This window comes from Excalfactoria chinensis, chromosome 9, assembly GCF_039878825.1.
Source record: "Excalfactoria chinensis isolate bCotChi1 chromosome 9, bCotChi1.hap2, whole genome shotgun sequence".
NCBI lineage: Eukaryota > Metazoa > Chordata > Aves > Galliformes > Phasianidae > Excalfactoria > Excalfactoria chinensis.
Window position 1 is genome coordinate 7092221 of NC_092833.1, and position 20314 is coordinate 7112534.

At 37.0% G+C, this 20314-nt stretch overlaps 1 protein-coding gene across 10 annotated transcripts in view; it reads left to right on the forward strand.

Annotated features, from left to right (window-relative positions):
- Positions 1 to 17120, forward strand: part of U2SURP (U2 snRNP associated SURP domain containing) — a 49538-nt gene extending 32418 nt beyond the window's left edge. For all 10 annotated transcript variants that reach the window (XM_072344114.1, XM_072344112.1, XM_072344113.1 and 7 more), the window contains 10 exons: positions 89 to 176; positions 1195 to 1317; positions 2090 to 2246; positions 3037 to 3132; positions 3693 to 3759; positions 4875 to 5037; positions 11340 to 11450; positions 13538 to 13656; positions 14310 to 14486; positions 15689 to 17120. In XM_072344114.1, coding sequence (XP_072200215.1) covers positions 89 to 176; positions 1195 to 1317; positions 2090 to 2246; positions 3037 to 3132; positions 3693 to 3759; positions 4875 to 5037; positions 11340 to 11450; positions 13538 to 13656; positions 14310 to 14486; positions 15689 to 15827 — 1240 coding nt within the window. In that variant the 3' untranslated portion in view covers positions 15828 to 17120. The remainder of the gene's footprint in view (positions 1 to 88; positions 177 to 1194; positions 1318 to 2089; positions 2247 to 3036; positions 3133 to 3692; positions 3760 to 4874; positions 5038 to 11339; positions 11451 to 13537; positions 13657 to 14309; positions 14487 to 15688) is intronic.
- Positions 17121 to 20314: the final 3194 nt, after the last annotated feature.

Here is a 20314-nt window from a genome sequence, read left to right on the forward strand (position 1 = left end):
TGTGTCCCAGGTAGTTTCAAGACTTATGTATGTCCAGAAAAGATATATTACAAAGTTTAACTAAAGAAATGTATATGTTTAATTCTAGTTTTGAAACAAAATTATGTCAGATATTCTCTGATCTCAATGCTACTTACCGTACAATACAAGGCCATTTACAGTCTGAAAATTTCAAGGTATGTATTTAATCGTTATTTATATGACATAGAAGTCAAATACACAGATGTTCCTGCACAAGCCATTGAATACTAGGATGGGTGGTTTAAACCTCAAGCTTCATAATTAAGCTTTGCCAAAAGAAAAATGTTTCCTTTCTTGCAGAAATAGCCTTGAAATTTACTTTGGGCTTTTGAAATTATAGAAGAAGCTTTTCTATTTCACACATCTTGCCTTCTCTTTTGAAGAGAAATATAAATGAAATGTTAGGAAGACAACTAGTGTGTGAGAGATTATACACCTAGTGGTACATTTAGTAGGGGAGTATAGAGTATATCTGGTACTTAGTGCCGGCGAGGTTTTAGGTTCTTAATTACTTTAGGACCACCTATATTTCATTTTTCAAAATAAATTTTTGCTGCTTTGTGTTGAAAGAAATTTCTGGACTTAGAAGCAGAAATTAGCTTTTAAATATTTTAGAGAAGTATCCTGGTTTGTTTTTTTTTTTTGTTTTTTTTTTTTGAGATGCGATAAGCAAATCTGACCATGGGTAATTAAGAATAATTTTTTCAGCTTTTCCATTCCATATGCTTAGCCCTGCTCTTCCTTCTATTCCTTCTACTGTTTTAGTGATGCAGGTTTTTGTTTTTCTTTTTCTTTTTCTTTTTTTGGTTATTTATTTTTTTTTTAATTTGAAGCTTAAATATGAAGTTTACAGTGTAGCTGGTTTTTGTGTTAAGGTTCTTTGTTCTACTGCCTTCATTCCCAGTTGCTCTAGATTGATAATCACTTTTAGTTATCTGTTATTTAAAATCCATTGTATTCTTCTCATTCAAGTGAGATTTAGAAGAAAGAAAAAAATCCTAATGTCTTTATTTTTTTGTTACCTGCCTTCCCAGTATAGTATTGTTGTTGTATGTTCTAGAATGGAACTTGTTAGGACAGTCCTTACAATAGTAGCATTCCATGATACATCTTCAGTCGCTTAGAATTTCTTAATACAAACTTATTAGCTCCTTTTTTCCCTATTGCTTCTAGCAACGGGTAATGACATGCTTCCGAGCATGGGAAGACTGGGCTATCTATCCAGAACCATTTTTGATCAAGCTACAGAACATTTTCTTGGGGCTTGTAAATATCATGGAAGACAAAGAAACAGAGGTAGGTGTCCTTGGTAGTGGTAATCTCTTGGGCCTAGGTGGCTTCCTGAAAAGAAGTGCTGCATAGCCAGAGCTCCTTCGCTAGATGAGTGAGTTCTGTTCTTCTGTGTATAACTATTGGCCTACATGCGAATACTTTGCCTGGTATTGCCAAGAATCTGTCAGAAGCACATTTGCTTCTTTGTAAGCAGAATGCTTGGGATCTAGTTAAATGAGCCATCAGTTTTCTTTCTGTGTGAGTGTCATGGTTAGTTTAAAAGAGCCATTTCATCATTCGTAATTTGAAAGGAAAGACTTGTGAAATTATATGTCGATATGTTTTTCACTTACATGTGATCTGAAATTGTGTGTTCTTGCTAAATAGCTAATTGCTGTCAGTGGTTCAAATGACTGGTTCTTAGGGGATCTTTGATACGTACTAAGTGTATTCTGTCTGACTTATTGGCACGTTTTGAGCTAACCCTCAGTTTAATGTCTTATTTGGATCAGAAGATTCATTGGAATCATATTACAGAGTTTCCAGTATGTTGTGGACAAATTCCAGGTTCTTGCTCATCATTTTGCTTGGGATGACATTGTCATACTTTTACTCCAATAACCAAATTTAGTTGGTAGCAAGCATTACGCTAAATTTATGAGGTTTTCAGGGTGTTCTGAGTCTTTTAAAGCTATCTCTTAAAAAGAAATGAGTAAATAATTGGAGAAATAAAGACAACTTATTCTTTGATTTATTCAGTCTTTATCTAGATTTATTTGCTGTTATCTTCTTTCAGGAAGTACCAGATGATCTTGATGGTGCTCCCATTGAGGAAGAGCTTGATGGTGCTCCATTAGAAGATGTGGATGGAATTCCTATTGATGCTGCTCCTATTGATGATCTGGATGGAGTTCCTATTAAATCATTGGATGATGATCTTGATGGAGTACCTTGTATGAAATTTTTCAACTTTGCTTTCAATTTAAACCTTCAATTTTTGATTGTAGATTTTTTTTATTTTATTTTTTTCTGTTTACAGATACAGCCAAAAATTAACCTGGTATCCTGGCTTTAGAGTCATAGAATGGCTTGGTTTGGAAGGGGTGTTAAAGCCCATCCTGTTCCAGTCCCTCTGCTATGGGCAAGGGTTGCCACCCACTAGCCCAGGGTTCTATGTACAATTTCTCTGGGCAATCTGTGCCAGCACCTCATCACTCTTCCAGTGAAGAATTTTCCTCCTGATATCTAAATCTCCCATCAGTATAAAATCATTCCCCCTTGTTCTGTCAACATCTGCCTGTGTAGAAAGTTGAACTGTGTCCTGTTTATTATCTTAAAGTACTGGAGGGCCACAGTGAGGTCTCCCTGAAGCTTTCCTTTCTCCAAGATAAAGATGCCTAGCTCCTTCAACCTGTTTTCACGGAAGAGGTGCTCCAGCCTTCTTGATAATCTTTGTGGCCACCTCTAGACCCCTGTAATAACCTGGACTCATGTAGTTTAGTAACTGCTTAATTTCAGTTTATCCTAGGAGGAATTAGTTTAAAAATTTGTTTTAGGTTGTAATTTATTGAGATGCATGATATGTAGAAACCCCTCAGCTTCCAAGTACTGATTTTTTTTCTTTGCATTTAGTCAAGTGATATAATAAACTTCAGTACTAGCATCAGACTGTTAAGTAAGAATTTTTAAGTTAGAATTTTTGAAGAGGTTCAGAAATGATTTTTCTGGGTCTTTCTCCAACAGTGGATACGGCTGAAGACTCAAAAAAGAACGAGCCTATATTTAAAGTTGCTCCTTCGAAGTGGGAAGCAGTGGATGAATCAGAATTGGAAGCTCAAGGTTAGTTTTCAAAGCATCTGTTAAAAGGCTCTTTTCCAGAGTAAGATGGCAGTTCAGATTCACTTACTGATTTAATGATTATTTTCAGCTGTTCTGTTTGAAAGTGCTAATACAATTTCTGTAATTATGCAGCACGAGTTTTCAGTTGTGATCCTTGGTTATGCCTTCTGTAAAGGAGTCGGTTAATTTTGGTTTTGTTTGTGTACTTCAGTAGCCTGCCAGCCTTTAAATCTAATCTCTGATTCATTAAGAGTATTGGAAAAATTAGAGTATTTTGGCAGTCTTTTTCCAAGTATGTTTGTGACAGTTAAGATTTTATAAGCTAATCACTGCTTCTGAAAGGTTTACTGGCACAATGGGAGACATAAGTGGATATCTGCAAGCAGTATATATTCTGATAAGTTGTAATTTGGAATATTTGTGAACTAACAAGTCTGTATTAAGTGTTAGATGCTGTAAATTTTTATCATAATGTGATTTTTATCATACCTACAAATAGGAATTTTGAGATAAAGTGGTAACTTTTTCTGTGGTTGAAATTGTCTTATTGTGTTTTTTAGCTGTTACCACTTCTAAATGGGAGCTTTTTGACCAACATGAAGAATCTGAGGAGGAAGAAATACCAAAGTAAATATTTGGATTTTTCTTCTAATCTTTGCCTAGTGTTTCCCTTTATTAAGTATTTTTACTGACAGCTATTGTGCAACTGAAGTTACAGAAACATTTTAAATGCGTATCTGCATTGGCATTGTAACTTGCTAGCATGTTACTTTTCAAGATGTTTTTTGCTTAAAATCCTAAGAATTGAATATATTTTCATCAGTATGAAAAAATTATTTTCTGCCTTTGAGATTGAATGTCTTGATAATCCCTTTGTTAGATGTTTATTACAAGAGCAGAACAAAAGAAATGTTTGAAGTAGGAATATAAGAAAATTGAGTCAGAATTTTATTGCAAACATGTAAACAAACATCTCTTCTTGGTGGAGTTGTTAACTGCTATCTTAAAAATGATAACAATTTGTTAACTTATTTAATGTCAAATAATTAGAACTGGGGTAGTGTTTACAGTTTAGTGGTCTTGAATGTCAGATTTATTTGATGGGGCTTAAAACTCTGCCTTATCTCTGAACGCACAAGAATGAATAATATTCTAATGTGTATGTTTAGATGCTAGTGGGCTTTGTACCATCTGTTATTTATGAGCAGTCTTCTACTTTATTCTTCAGGCAGATAGAGAGCATCTGTTAGTAATGCTCTAAACATTTTACTGCCTTACGTGTTGTGCTGCAGCACTCTAGCGGCCAACCTGGGAATATCATTTTGAATATCTGTCATGATTGAGGTTTGATTCCAAAAATAGATGATGTAGGTAATTTGGTGCTTTAATAGCACTTATTATATCTGAAAAACATGATTAAAGTACTTACAGATTCGATTGAAGTAATAACTTGTCTTGCAACTGAGTTTCATCTGGGTTTGCTGAGTGTAAATTTCAAGAATTCTTTTGTGTTTTGTTTATATGAAAAAAGTAGATTATCTGAGGAATAAAAGCTCATTATATAATTTAATGAAAATATAAAGGTATCTGCCTCACAGACTGAGACATCTTTGTAACTGCAGTTTGTTGCATTTAGCAGATTTCTAAACTAGTAACTAAATGCAAACTAAGTAGTAGAGAAGGTAAATTTTATGACATTCTTTAGTATGTACAAACCAGTTAATTCTTTGCTTTCTGTAAAGTCAAGAGGAGGAAAGTGAAGATGAGGAAGACACTCAGAGTTCGAAGTCAGAAGAGCAACACATGTATTCCAATCCTATTAAAGAAGAGATGCCTGAGTCCAAGTCATCAGTCAAATACTCAGAAATGAGTGAAGAGAAGCGTGCCAAACTTCGGGAGATTGAGGTCAGTGTGTGGTATTTTGTGCCAACCTTCTGTATCTTTACCTCCACCCACAAATTCTCTTCGCACTATTGGAAATTGTTTTGAAATTTTATCTAAATATATTTCAATATCACAGTTCTTATATACAGTTTTTTTTAAATCTGCTGTATTTTTTTAATAAAGGTTGGTTTAGTATTACCTTGCTTTTATGTTGACTTAAGATAACCCAGGAGAAAGTTAGTGGTTAAGTCTCATACACTGCCATGCAAATCAGGTTTAAAACTACATGCTAATTTCCAGCATTTATTTGGTACTGAAACCTTCAATGTGTTGATACTGCTGTTTTTTGTACCTTCTATTCACAGATTTAAAATGGTACTAACAGGCTGCTAAGCTGCTGTTGCAGTTGCTGTATCTCCAAGTGACAGATTATAATTCTGAAGGTGGCACTGAGCTGCCTACCTGTTTTGCTAGCATGCACTGCTTAGCAAATGAGACATTGGCAAACTCCCATAATATTCTTTAAGGGTATACAAGCAGTGTTGTACAATATTGTGCTCTTTGTTTATTGTGAACGTGTTTACATTTAAAAACTCGTCTTATCAAAATTAATGGATTGTTACTAAGAACTTTTGTGCCTCTTGCTTATCACAGCAATGTGAAAGCTCAGTGTGTGTGTCCATTTGAAGTAAGTTTTGAATTATTTGAGAAAAGACAAATGGAAGTTAAACTTCACTTAACGCAAGGTGGCAGTAGTTTTATAGAAAATCCATGTTAGTATAATGAAAATACAAGAAAAACAAGTTATCATTTTACTGTAATTATTGTTATGGAAAGGGCTCATTCTGAGGGTATCTTCTTGTAAATGTTAACCTTTATAAAGTATATAAATATTTTTATCTCAGCAATTGTTGAGGTAGATTATGAAGTGATTAACTTCAACAGTTAGTGATTTTATACTAAAGTGTTTGTACGTGTATCTTCTGTCTGTAATGGTTTTAGGCAGTAAACATTTGAGCTGTTTGAATTTCTTGCCGTCTGTCTTACCTTTTACTCACTGGAAGAGGAATGTAATTATTTTCATTTTCGAAGCACTTCAGGCACTATGCTGCTGTACTTAAATGTTCACATTTCTCTGTAAATTTATCATAGACAGATGTGTACTTCCTGTATTACTTTAAGTTGTTCATGCTGAAAGTTTTCTTGTACATACTCAATTCCTTCCAAAGAACACATCCATTACTGAACAAGGACAGGAACTATGTTAAAAAATCAGTAGTCCCTCAAACAAACCACAGTTGCTGACTTGAACAGTTATGCTATCTAATATACTGTTAAAAGTGTCATCTAATATCTCTGAAGGCTAACTCTCTAGAAGTTTACATGATAATTACTTTGGAAGCTGAAACTATTCTTTATGCATATTTTTGAAATTTATGCTATACAAATAACTGTTTCTTTTGGCACTGTTATTTATGTTTGTTGGCTGGAGGGGAAGGCAGAGTAACAAAGAAGCTTAAGGAACCTTGACCCTGTCAGCACAGGCTAGATATAGCAGTGATTTCAGGTTATTAACCCTTTGCCTGCATCTGTCCTTGCAAAAATAGGCTTCAAGTATTGTTTCAAGTTAAGCCTGCATTCTCTCATTGTTTAGATGTGTACCAGATGTTTCTGGCAGACTTAGCCAGTGCAGATCTCCTTAATTTCAGAAGCTCAAATCACTTTGATACCAATGTTCAAGCCTTTGGAACAGCAGCTGTTTATGTAATGGCAGGTTTTTTTTGTTTGTTTGTTTGTTTTGTTTTTTTTTGATACTGTAGATTGTGACTTTCTTTGGTAACTTGTGATCTTGATCTCTCTTAGTACAGGAGTACATGTTTTGGAAGGTGCAGGAGCTTATTTGTGAACAAAATGACAAGGTTTGAAGTTTCCAGAAGCGGGTTTTTCATAAACCCAGCCTTATCAGTCCATGCAAAATGGTCAGAACCGGAGAAGATTGTCCTTGTCAGTAGCCACTGACACCTCAAAGCGATGCCTGATTTCTTAAGCAGAGGTAGAAGACTACTGGTTTTCAGTCTTCCTGTTCAGAATTTCCACCACAGGAGATGTGGGTAGAACTCTGTCACAGAGTTCTGTGTCTGTGCTGTCAGTAACCCCCTGCCCAGTGCATGCAGAAATACTTTTTTCACCAGCAAAGGGTGTCATGTTATTGTACAACTTATTTTTCTACCAAGAACCAAAGAGGCTTTTCCTGTAAAAAAGAAAACAGTTATTTTCTTTACTTTCTTGAACATATGAGATGAAAGTTCTTTTAGGTAGTATTTGGTCTCCAGTGGAGAAGGCAGAAGGCATGGGATAAAAATAGATTAAACATAATCCACAAGAGGATTGCATCTGAGTCCTATTCTGGATTTAAAGTCTCTCTTTATCTTTGTTAAGAAACTGAATTTCCATATGGTTTCCATTATTTCTTTCAGTGGTACTTAATGTGAAGAATTTTCATTTTCTGTGTATTTATTGATCAAGTCATAGAAACTATTTGAGGCTTGTTTTCTCTATATCAATATAATTTCTTAATCTCTGAGCTTTCTGTATATAGCTTATTTGAGACCACTGCAAAATGGCAGAGATAAAATAATAAACGTCTGAACTCTTTCTGACTTAATAATAACAGATAAGATAAATTGGCCTTTGCTTGACCAGTAATTTAGCTATTTTATAGCAGTTCTTCCTTAGATGGTGGTGACTGTCATAATGCAGCAGAGATTCTGGTCTATTTGAAAACTTTGAATCTAGTTCTTTTTTTTACAGAAGAACAAAAGTGAAGAATTGCTCAGCTCCAAGACATGTGGCATCCTGTGCATGAGGCTGAGTATGGCAGGGTTCTGTTAGGGTTGAAAAGGTATTTCAGATCTGCACATCAGTACAGTTGTCATCTGTTGTTAATAATACAATAGCTTCAGAAATCATAGCAGCCACAGCTTGCTGGAAAATACAGGCTTCCAAAGCAATATTTTGCTCTGCTTCTTGTGAAGACTAGGACTTCTTGCAGTCTTCATTAGAATGAGTCTCTTTTAAGGAGGAGCAAGACAGTTTATGCTGCTCAGAAGCCCTGTAAGTAATACTTCTAGATTTCAATGCAGTTATACATTAAGAAGGAATTTCCGTCTTTAATCGATTATCTGGTGATTAACTTATTTTTAATACTAGTATATGTCACTTCAATTAAGTTGTTCGAACCGAACCGTTTAAGTTCTGAGGCTTGGTGAGTGTGCAATAGCATCTTGTTGGAAAGCGTTTTTCCCTGGAGACCCTTGTGTATGAATTCAATGTCAGCAAAAGGCTGGACAACCAAGAACAGTTTGGAAAACGTATTTGAGCAAGGGAGGTGCACCTGTTTGTCAAAAAAAATGTTGGCTGTTATCAGCCTGCATTTTGCATGAATTGTAGTAAGATGTTACCCTTCCTATGACTTGATTACTGGTTGTCCAGTGATTAAAGCCATAGTTTATAGGAAAAGCTGGGTCTTTTTAAAATGAGTCTTTCATGCAATTTGAGGAGGGGGGAAAAAAAATTCAAAGTTAGAACTGATAGAAAAGACATGTTGTGGAGCTGTTTCTCTTGAACTTGCATGATGTTCTGTCTTAGGTTTAGTGAGGAAATGTGATCCCTGCATTAGAGGATTGCAGTAAAGATAACTCGTGAGAACTCCAGTGGTACTTGACCATTTGCATTCTGCTTTGCACTCTGTTAAGAGCTGTACTGCTTACGAAAGCCTCCAAACAATGTTGTGGGGGAACTTTTGTGGATAAAACACCAGCAAATAGATAGCATTCCTAAGGAAAAATTTTCTTCTTCCATGTTACCGTGTGTATTACTGACTATAGAGGTAGCCTAGATAAAGGTGCTACCTCTGCTCCTGAAATTAAAGGAGTTTATAAGTTTTACTTTTGTTGCCCAAGAGTAGGTAAATAAATAATTAAAAAACAAAAAACATAAAAACATTTCGGTGATAACATGTTAGTTCTTTCTGAATGCAAGTTAACGGAAGTAGAATGTTTACAGCAATCTCAGTTAGATACTTAAGCAGATTTAAGCCTGATGTTTAAGTATCCCTTTCCTGTAGGGATATCTGCAATTCTATGAGAGTAATCTAAGTACCACACACACTGTATGAAGAAATTAGTAAAAAGAGTGTATGGCAAATACCAGCCAGTATGGCAGGAGTAATGGAGGCCACAAGTAAGCAACACAAGCTGCTGTACAGCTGCTGTACAGCTACTCACATCCTCTGAAAGGGAATATCCCGTTCCTGCCTGCACCCTGGTTGATCCTTTCTGTGAGCTCACACCACTTAATGCTGGAAAAAAAATGGGATTGTGAGGTGAGATTCTGCTGGATTAATGAATTCATATGGTTTGTGGAAGGTTTGGCCAACCACTGCAGCTGCTGTAAGGAAAGGATGGAGGAGGAGCGCTTTGGCTGGAGCATGGGAATGGAGAGGGCAGGATGGAAAGAATAACCTTCCTGTAGTGAGACATTGTTATCACTGCAGTCTTTTGTAACACGTGGGTGTTTGTTTGCCAGTAGCCTTAGTAGGCCCAATTGACTTGATTATCTTAGGAAGATGCTGTGGGTGGAGGAAGTTTATGTGGATTTGTGGGGAAATGGGACTATGTGTAGAACAGCACTGTCGATGACCCTTAAAATAGTAAGGTTTCCTGAGACGGTTGTGATCTTTTACAGAACAAAGTGAGAATTTGACGGAGTGTTGGGTCAGTATTGTATTACTGTTATTATTGTATGGGGTTTTCTCCTTTTTTCCCCTCTTCCTTCAGTCTCTTGCTAAAGTCTATTTCTTTTTTGTTGTTGCTGTTTTCCTTTTTCACCCATGTTCTTAGGGAAAACATTCAAATAGTTCCCCTTGGCACTTCATGTGTCTTGCTGACAGCAGGTTTCATGGCGTGCATTTAAGACAAATTGCTGCAAGTTAATTACTTTTGTGTCCAAGTTACTTAATGACCTGTATGGTGGCAGAGCCTTCAGAGATGCATAGTTATCCTTGCTGTCTCTTTTATCTTCCTGTGTGGAGATATCACAGGCTGTACTTTGTCAGATGGGTAATGTGCCCAGCAGTCATCTTTCAGTTTCCTGTTGAGATGGTGACGCTTTCCTTGTGGGCTTGTTTGTGTGAGTGTCAACTTCAAGTTGGTTGTAGTCCTCAGTAATTATGACTAAAGCAAATTTTAGCATGTTTTTTTGCATGTGTCCATTGTGCTCTTGTTAGTAGCTTAGAATACTGGGCTTTCTAAACCCCTGCATGGTGCAGTCTCATGCAATGCCCTGATGTATGAGGTAGAAGACTTTCTAAATTTTATGTTTTTTTGTTTTTTTTCCTCAAAATGAAGCCTCAAATGCTGGAAAAAAATGTATTCTTGTGCATATTGCAATGCAGGATCAGCAGTAAAACAGGAAATACTTGGGAGTCAGTGTAAGCATTTGGAAGAGGGTTGACAAGTACAATGTGATTTGTTGCCAAGTTCCTTCCCACACCTCAAATGACACCTCCCCTGTCCAAAACAATTGGAGGATTGTGATAGGCCATGTCAGCTGTGAAATCAATGGTAGAAGCAAGAATTATCAAATGATAAGGAATCTGAGTAAAGTTTTAGGCTGTGAATTCACTTGGTGAAGGGGTTGGTATATCTAGACCAAAAATTAGAAAAACTCTGACACTCGGTTAACTTTGTGACTGAGGTGGATGTTACAGAAATAAATGTAGAGTTACACTTCACAGCACTGAACTTTGCTACTAAATTTGATAGCATGTGAAAGAGTATCATGTCAGTAAAACAATCGCTCTCCAAATCAGCCACTCAGTGCAAACAGCCCATTTAATGTCCTGTGTCATTCAACTGATTTTAATCGAGCAGTATCTGAAGAAAAATTTCTAGTAGACAGAAGTTGAACCAACGTATTAAAGCATGCAATAAATGGTCTCATTTTGAAAGAAAAAGACAGATGATGTTCAGAGAATTATAAAGGCCTAACGCTCTAATGAAAAAACAGAATGCGTAGAATGACAGAAAAAATGCCCTTTATTTTTAGTTCCTGATGCGTCTGTAAACAACTGCAGGTGTCTGTGGAGAAGTATGTGGTTTTGTTGCTTTGATCTAATTAAATAAAGGTAGTATCTTGTGCGCAAACTTGTATGGAAAGAATGAACAATGTGTTATAAATTACAGAAACTTCATTTTCGGTGATACGTGTAACTGGATGGTAATAAAAGCCCTGTAACCTAACGGTCAGTATTATTTTCACAGCTCAAGGTGATGAAGTTTCAGGATGAGTTAGAGTCTGGGAAAAGACCCAAGAAACCAGGCCAGAGTTTTCAGGAACAGGTTGAACACTATAGAGACAAGCTGCTCCAGAGGGTAAGAACCTTTGTTTGTCTGATTCTGTGATAGGCATTCATTGCATTTTATCAAATGTAAGGTGACAGTAAGTGTACTGACAAATGGCTCTTGTGGAAATTGTACTCTAATGTTGAACTGCCTGCTGAAATCCAAGTGCTGTTTCTGCACAGTGGCTATCTTTTTTAAAATCAAAGTGAATGTAGCATTTCACACTGTGTAGATAAATATCATTGGAATTTATTGTGACCTTGGAGAGGTTGCTTCTGAATGAACTACATAAAGTGAACTGTTAGATGAGGGAAGAGCAACCCATTCAAGATTTTCATCACACTTCAGTTTTGGTTTTTGGTAATTGACCAATTGTGGTGGAGGCTTCTGAAGGGAGAGAAAGAGCAGTACGAAGCAGGAAATGCACTTCTGGTTCTCCACTGTCTAAGATTTTTCTGGATGATTCCAGCTCGTGCTGTCACCTAAAAGTGAATATTTCTTTACTGTTACTATTTTTGTAGTCTTATCTGGACTGTGAAGTCAGAGCAGCTTTAAAAATCATTGTTGTCTGTGTGAATAAAGAAAATAACCTGTTTGGACAGTGAGAGAAAGTGGTGGTTGTTTCTGTAATGTACTATCAGAGTCTGACGGACCAGTGATGGCATTAGAGATAGACATGCAGTTTCCTGGAATCTAAATACAAATGCTGCACTTCACAGCTAGTGTTTGTCTTGTATTCTTTGGGATATTTAGTGCTCAATATCTGCTTAATTCACTAAAGTAATTTTTTTCAGTACCTTGAAAAAAAGACTCGTGAAAAGCAAGAAAGCTGATCCTGGAACAGATTTACGTGTTTGGAAGCTGATGATAGCAATTAAGACTTTGTTATAAATAACTTCTCATTTCCATGCAGTTGCATCCTAAAACTTCCTGTTTTCTCAGTGTTTTCTGTAGTTGAAGAAAGAAGTGATATGGATGTACACTAAACATGGAATGTTTAGAGTTACAGTTGCTTAAAAGAACAACATCCACAATTTGTAATTACAATTTGTGTAGGATTAGGTTATTTAGTAATTATTTCACTTTACTGCTTTCGCCTTCGGTGATGATACTTAGTTAGGAGGTACATCTTGACAGTTAGAACAGATATTCTCTAAAGTATTAACCCCACTGATAAGGGGGAAAAAATTCCTCTTCTGCTTTCTTGCTTTAGCTCTATTATAAAATGAGTTTTACTAGTAAAATAATAGTGGTTTTGGTTGTATTTCCCACAGGCTTGGTAGTTTATCATCTATCTAATTTGCTATAGAATGAGTGACATTTCCAGTAGCATTTCCTGTTTTTAACAGAATAGGAAATTAGGACTGTTTGAAATACTGTTTATTTGTATTTATTAAGGTAAAATAATTAGTTATGCTACCAAATGCACATCTTAGGAGCCTGCTGATTTTAGTCAAAGAATACCTTGTAATGGTCAGTATGAAATGGACGTTTTAAAATATTAATAATAGTGTAAAGAAAACATGAGACCAGATGAAGTGTGGCTGTTCAGCGATTTCCTGCACTGACATTATCCAGCTTCTTCCCCTCTGCTTTTTTTTTCTTCCTTGAGCAAAATGACAACTTTTCTGGTCTTCCGTTCCATACATGGTGTGCCTGGTGTGCATCTGCCTGATTTCTGCAAAGGAAGGATTTTTTTTTTCTGTGTTAGACTGAAAGAAGTAAACTTTGTCTTTCTGTTCAGGCTTGCTGACATTCTAGGTTTATTTTTGTGTATTGTTTCTTGTATTCATTTCCTGCTTACTTTGACTTAGAAAATATATTATAGCTATACTTTTTCCCTGAGATTTGTGAAAGTGGAGAGTATTAATTTCTGATTGGATAGTTACATATACTACCTCACATTGGGTGCCATCATCTGTTGGGTCATCTGTAGTTCTTGTGTTACAGTAAATATTTCTGTCAGGAGCAATGGAAAAGGTGTGGAGAGCGGGTGTGATGTAACTAAGTTTCTTCTCAGATTCAGTGCTTTTATGGCGTTTATTATTAGGTTCTCTTATTATCTCTACTGAATAGTTGCACCTCATCTGAAATAATGAATTCTTCTAATTATTCAGGAGAAAGAAAAAGAGTTGGAAAGAGAACGAGAAAGGGACAAGAAGGACAAAGAGAAGTCTGATTCTAGGTCCAAAGATAAGAAGGAAAAGGAGGAATGTACACCAACAAGAAAAGAGAGGTACGACTTCCCTTGGATTCAGTTAGCTGGGAGGAAAGTCCAATCCTCAGTCAGCATCTTTATTTACAACAGCAGCCCTAAAATTGTTGCATCAAAAAACATCTTTTTTTTCTGCTTGGGATATGAATGTTTTCAAATCTGTTTGAAGGGAATGGGTATTTTTGTCCTGTCCCAAGTGACTTGTCCTTTTGAATAGAACCATCCTTCTGATTATTTAAGCCCTGAGGAAACGTGATAACAAAATGACCAACTAAAAGCGATATATGTTTAACTCTGCCTTACATCAGTAAATTGGCTGCTTTCAGAAAGCTGTAATGAAGAATAGATTTGTGAATGCTTAATTATAATTTATCTTGTGAAATATCTTTAGTGTAGCAAGGTTAGAGTAATTGATTGTATAATGTTCTAATATTTGTATAGCTATATCTTCTGTTATATTAAGCACTGTGGTGAAGTGCTTTGCTTTTCAAGAATACGTGACAGAATGTTTTTATGCTGCTATAAACAAAGATGAATCACGGCTTAGTTTTTTTACAGCCGGTTACTTTGGAGTGTCTAATGTTACATAGGCAAAAGAAAGGGAGTCAGTCTTCTTCATACACATTTTTACTTGTTTGCATCTACTATGTAACAAATGTGTTTCCTTTTCAAAGGAAAAGACGGCACAGTGCTTCCCCCAGCCCATCTCGCAGCAGTGGCAGTAGAAGAGCAAAATCCCCATCACCAAAATCAGAGCGCTCGGAGCGCTCAGAGCGATCCCACAAAGAGAGTTCACGTTCTCGGTCATCACATAAAGACTCTCCAAGAGATGTCAGTAAAAAAGGCAAAAGGTAAGCTGGCATCTGTTCTGTTTTAATTTGTATGAAAGCTAAATACATAGTTTTTAGGGTTTTTAGCTAAGCACACTGAATACGCACACAATTTTTTTCTCCTAATGGAGTATACTGCCGGTTGCTGGTTAATGTCTTTGGATGCAAAATGTGTGTGTCCTGCAGCCTTGATATCTCAAGACTGTTCACTTCTGTTCTTGTTTACCTGCTTACTGATAAACACTAATTAAAATCAACCTGCTCCTTCATTACCTTTTCTTTTCATGATGCAGTCTTGTGTAGCCCATAGAGTTGTAGTTCTTACTATGTTCATGCTATCTTTCACTGATAATTCTGTACATGAAGATACTCTCTCACGTTTTTTTAACTCATACATAGCAGTATGTATTGCCTGGTTTCCAGGCTGGTACAAATATTAGCCCATAGCTAATGTTAAGACTACAGTGAGATCTTATTAATGGTGCTTTTGTTGCTTTAAGTATTTTGGTTGTTGTTTCTGTCTTAGTTCAGTCACATTTTTTAGAGTTCTAGAGTATTTTATTGCACAAATGTGCTGAGGGAGAAATTCCTGTGATGCTCTTGAGAAAATCTATAGAGCATTTTTACACTAATCAGATTCTTTTGTTAGAAGTAAGAGATTCAATTAGAATTAGAAAGGTGTTTGAGATTTATTTTTCATTAGAGTTAATATGATGGCAATTCAGTTTAGATTATATGAGGTTAATGTATGAGGTTATATGAAATGCATTACTGAGGTGTGGATTACATGATGGTGTCCATTCTACTTCTCTCGGGTTACATCATGAGCTGAATAAGAATCAGAAGGATTTCACTGTAACACAGTTCATAATCGATGTGGATATCGACTGCTAGAAACATGAGAGCCTGGGTAGTTGAGGCATTTGTGGAAGGCTGTAAATTCCGTATCTTGATGTAAGAAGGACATGATTAAATCTCATTTACTCTTCTGGTTTCTGAGTAGTAAAAGCCAAAATACATCTAAAACGTTAAAATGCAGAAATTACCTTTTACTTTAAAAACAAGGTACTATTCTGTGACTTCCCTTCAACATAAAAAGAAGATTTTTACTTAAATTATCTCAAAACAGAAATGCTGGGTAACTGTAGAAGAAGTTGATGTTACTGGTTAGCATTTAACGTAAAGGCTTCATCTAGTAAGTTCATTTATTTATTTATTTTCAGGTCGCCATCTGGTTCCAGGACACCCAAAAGATCAAGAAGATCACGATCGAGGTCCCCTAAAAAGTCAGGGAAAAAATCCAGGTCTCAGTCCCGTTCTCCTCACAGATCTCACAAGAAGTCCAAGAAAAGCAAACACTGACAATGTTGATATTTTTTATGATGCTGTCACTTACTGGAAATGCAGTTTTGTTTTTGTGCCTGAACAGTCTGTTAAAAAAGAAACAAACACAAAAAACAAGGAAAGAAAGGAAAAGAAAAAAAAAAACAAAACAAAAAAGCATTCCTGATTTATTTTTTTTTGTGTGAATGCACGTGTATACTCATGAGTATCTGCATCTGTAGACCCGTCATTGTTTTATATTGTACAAAATATCTTCATTGTGACTATTTCCCAAATGAAACATTTTTGTGTTTAGAAGTTTCATCAGATGTGTGTAACTGATCTGCTGGCAGTAGTGATATTTTGTTTTAGAATGTTGTGACATAGCAGAAATAACTCCAATGTTCCCCTTTTTTGTAGCTTTGACAATTTGAATTAGATTTCAAATAAAATCTGAACAGAAAATAAAGGCGTTGTTTTCTTGCCCCACTGGGGATGCAGATTTAGAAGGGAATTCATAGTTTGTTTGGAAGTACTGCACATTTCAGGCATACTATGATGCATAGGTTTTCAGTATAGTAATGGCTGTTGCTGTCTCCTCAAGCTTAACTATCCAGGTAAAAGCACCTTTTGAATCCAGTGGGTGGACTGTCCTTTCTGCTGTGCTGTTTTACTGTAAGAACAGTTGAGCAGTCTGGTACTGAACGAGTGGCTTTGCAAGTAGGTCTTTGCTTGGTATTGCACTGTTTAAATCCTGGGCAGTATTTTTTAGCAGAGCAATGTGGTTGTTTTTATATTGGGGAAAAAAAAATAGACTGCAGAGGTGCATCATGTGTATGTATATCATTAATTATATGATATATCAGCAAGTTATATGTATGGCATTAATGAGGATCAGTAGAAGGATAGCAAGCCTGAGGCTCTGACTTGTTCCTGTAGCACAGGTACAGTATATCAGCTTGCAATTAAAAATGATAAAGGGTTTTTACTCTGAAAGTACAACTTCTTTTTACATTGTTTTCATGGAATTTATTCTTCTCTTGCAGAAATTCTTCAGAATAAGAAGAAAATCCAGGGAACAGAGTTTTTAATTACGTGGTTTATTATTTTTGAGATTGAGAGGCTGTCTAACTTTGCAATGATAGGCTTTCCCCTCTCTAGACCTGTTCAGCTTTAGGCCATGTAGGCTTCAGAACACTTCACCTTGGTGTCTCTCATGCAGCCTTTGAGGTAGGAGGGATGTGGGAATGGGACAGACACGAGGAAGGGGGAGGGTTCCATGTTTATACTTGAAGGTGTGGGCAGATTGTAATAAAAACATAACGCTAAAGGGATACGGCTTCCTGTGAACTGTTCCTAAAAGTAAACAGCTGCACTTAATACGGGCACGGAGTGTTGGATGATGCCTGCTATTGTGTGTGTGTGTGTGTGTGGCCTTGGAGGCAATTCCAGGAGCAGGATCTAAAACATCTGAAAAACATACAGAGGGGAAAAATATTTAGAGGGAAGATAGGTTGTCCCTGTTGTTTGTTTTTTTTTTCTTGGTGAGGGACTTTGTTACAGGATTATAGAATTGTTAGGATCATAAAAATACTTTTAAATGTAAGAACCAAGTGAAAAATAACTGAAAATTTTGCTAATGAGAAGTGAGAGATGATGTGGAATACTGGAAACATGGAGAATGCATGTGTATGGTGAAAGGTTTCTTACAAGGAGGGTTGGACAGATGCCTAAATAATGAGAAGAATGCACCTTTTTATAGTACATGATGAAGAATTTGTTTTAGAAATAGGCAGTTTGTTCTTGCATTTTCCATTCTATAACATAACATTTCAGATGTACAGATTCTGGCAGCTGAGCTATTATGAAATATGTTTTTTGCTCATAACTACATCCTGTTCAGACATAGCACAGAGTAGGTCAGATTTTCTAGAACAAAAAATAAGTATGAAAATCAGACTCAGATCTGATTGACTTCTTTAAAGCTGTTGTTCTCATTCTGGAGCTGCTTGTAAATGGAGAAGTGATGAACAGCAATGTGCTGAGGGTAAAAAATCGCTCAGCATATAGGTTTCAGAAATTAGTTCTCATCTCGGCTTTTGCAGTGTTTTCATCAGTGATTACTAAAGGTTCAAACCGAGGCGCTACAGGAGCACGGCTGACTATTTTGTAGCAGCTTTATGAAACCTTTTATCAGTATCTTTGTTGTCTAAATGTTATCTGTATGACCTTTTATTACCTCTTGCTCTTTTCTTCGTATCCCTGACTTTAGAAAAGCTGTTTCTTACTCAGAGCAATTAAGAATCTGAATATATGGTGGTTGTCTTTTGTTGGGTTTTTTTGCTGGTTTTTAGTTTAGTTCCTACCCGTCACCCCCCTTGCTGGACATCTTTTGGTCCTATCTACTCTTCATTTTCTTCCATGGTTTTAGAAGTAGCCTTATTAATAGCTTGGCTTTTCTGCAAAGAAAAGGGGAAAGCAGCACGTGATGCTGTATCTGGAGGTGCTCACTGTGTGCTGTTACTGCAGAATTGGGTTTGACTGATTGATGTTCTGTGCTGCTTTGGAGTGAAGTGGTGAAAAAGCTTCTGCTTTACTTAGGGTGGGCATCTGTTCATTTTTATCTGGGATTCAGAAAGTAGGGCTGACATGAAGCCTTGTGAAAAATCGCTAACCCAAGGGGGATGTGATCCAGTGTTTTCAGATGTTACATGGGGACAGCCCATTATCTTTTAACACTCCACAGTCAGTGAGCATCTGACCCTTTGCTTTGGGAAGGAGAGGAGCCATGAGTGTTGATAAGGGATTTTTTTTGTCTCCTCCTATTCCTGGTACCAAAGGGAACTGTTTTGCTGCTGAGTTGTGGTGTGGCTGAGTAGTGCCCTGCAGCCTGAAATACCAGCTCTTTGGGCTCATCTCAGCACAGGGCTGGAGCTCTGAGGGGGAATGGGCTCACCTTATAAACTGAGTATATGCTAGTCCGAGTTAGCGACTAGCAGCTCTCCTGCTGACAGACTTAGATGAAACCCCCCGGCATCTGACACTGAGAATTATGGAGCATTCTGGTATTTGTGCAAACATCTTTATGCACAGAGCTGCAATTCATCCTTTTTTAACTCCTAACCAGTGCTATCTCCTGTGAACCTTGGTAAGAATTGCACCCACATTTGGAGTGAGTGGGCCGCACCTCAGTGGAGAAAAGCTGCTTGGCTGTGTACAGTCTCCTGGTTCACATGTTTTCCGTATCGGTATACAGAAGCGTTCACAATTAGCTTCTTTTGAAACCCTGTGACTTCCTTTGACTCCTCTGCACAGCAGCTGCAAATACCTTTTTGCAGTGTAGTTCTTGAGGAGGAGCTGATTTCTGAAAGCTGAGGTTCATATGTAGGCACTGGATGCTGCACAAATGTTCTGCCTCCCCCTTGGAGGCTCTGAAGTGTGAGAATGAAGCATTTGTCACCAAGTCTAACATTAATGTTTTCCAGAGCATATATTTAGAACTGCAACCACCTAAAGACTTTATTAGTGCATCAGTCCCAGTGATACACAGCGTGTTACTTTCTGCATTTATACATCACCTTCTGTAATAATTTAGCAGCTCTGCCTAAGCGTGAATACTGGGCTGTTGTCTTTGTGTTTCTCTGCATGCAGAACCACTCCTGTTCTTCTGTGGTCCTGATTGATTTTATTTTTCAGTTTTTGGAGCACACCAAACCCTTGAAATGCTCTTCTCTCCCCCAGCCTTAAGCTGTGAGGATACATAAAGACTTGAACTACCTTAAAGCCATGGACTGGTAGTTGGCTCCAGACCCCAGCACTGGGATAGCTTTCAATTTCTACAGGTTTTATTCAGTGTGTTTTCAAGGCAGAAGCTAGGACTGTGATAATTGTACTCTAATTAGGCATGAATAATGCTTGAGATTTCTAAGCATGGAGTGCTCAAAGCTCTTTGGGGGTCAACCACTGCTTGAGGTGTGTTGTGTTCTTTGCGTATGAAAAACTTCTCATGTCTCTGAACAGCATCGATAAAAGGAGAAATAATAATAAAAAGAATCTTGTGATAGGAAAAGCGAGATCAACCAAAAATGGCAAATCCATGTTGGTCATCTTTCATCTTTTTTTTTTGACCACACATATCTACAGTCCTCTGGAATTCGTGCTTCTAACAGATGTGAATTTGAAGCACTCGTCGTACTTCTGCAGATGGAGTGAAGCCTGAATTTTGTGTCTAGGTTTAGGCTTGCTGACCTCAGGCCCAGCCCCTTGAGGGGTTTGGGGCGAGGTGTAGCTTAACACTTTTGTGTCTGTGCTGCACAATTACACAAGAACTCGAATACTTGGGTACATCAAGGTAAAAGCTTTTGATGAATATTTGAAGCTCTGCCTTCCTAACCTCTGGTCTGCTTTCCATGTGTTCCTTCTTGGAAGACTAATAGATTTTGGGGTTAGTTACAGTGGTTCAACGAGAGAAGTGAATTCTTCTACAGCTGAAGACAGTGATCGTGGAATAGTCTATACAAGACCTT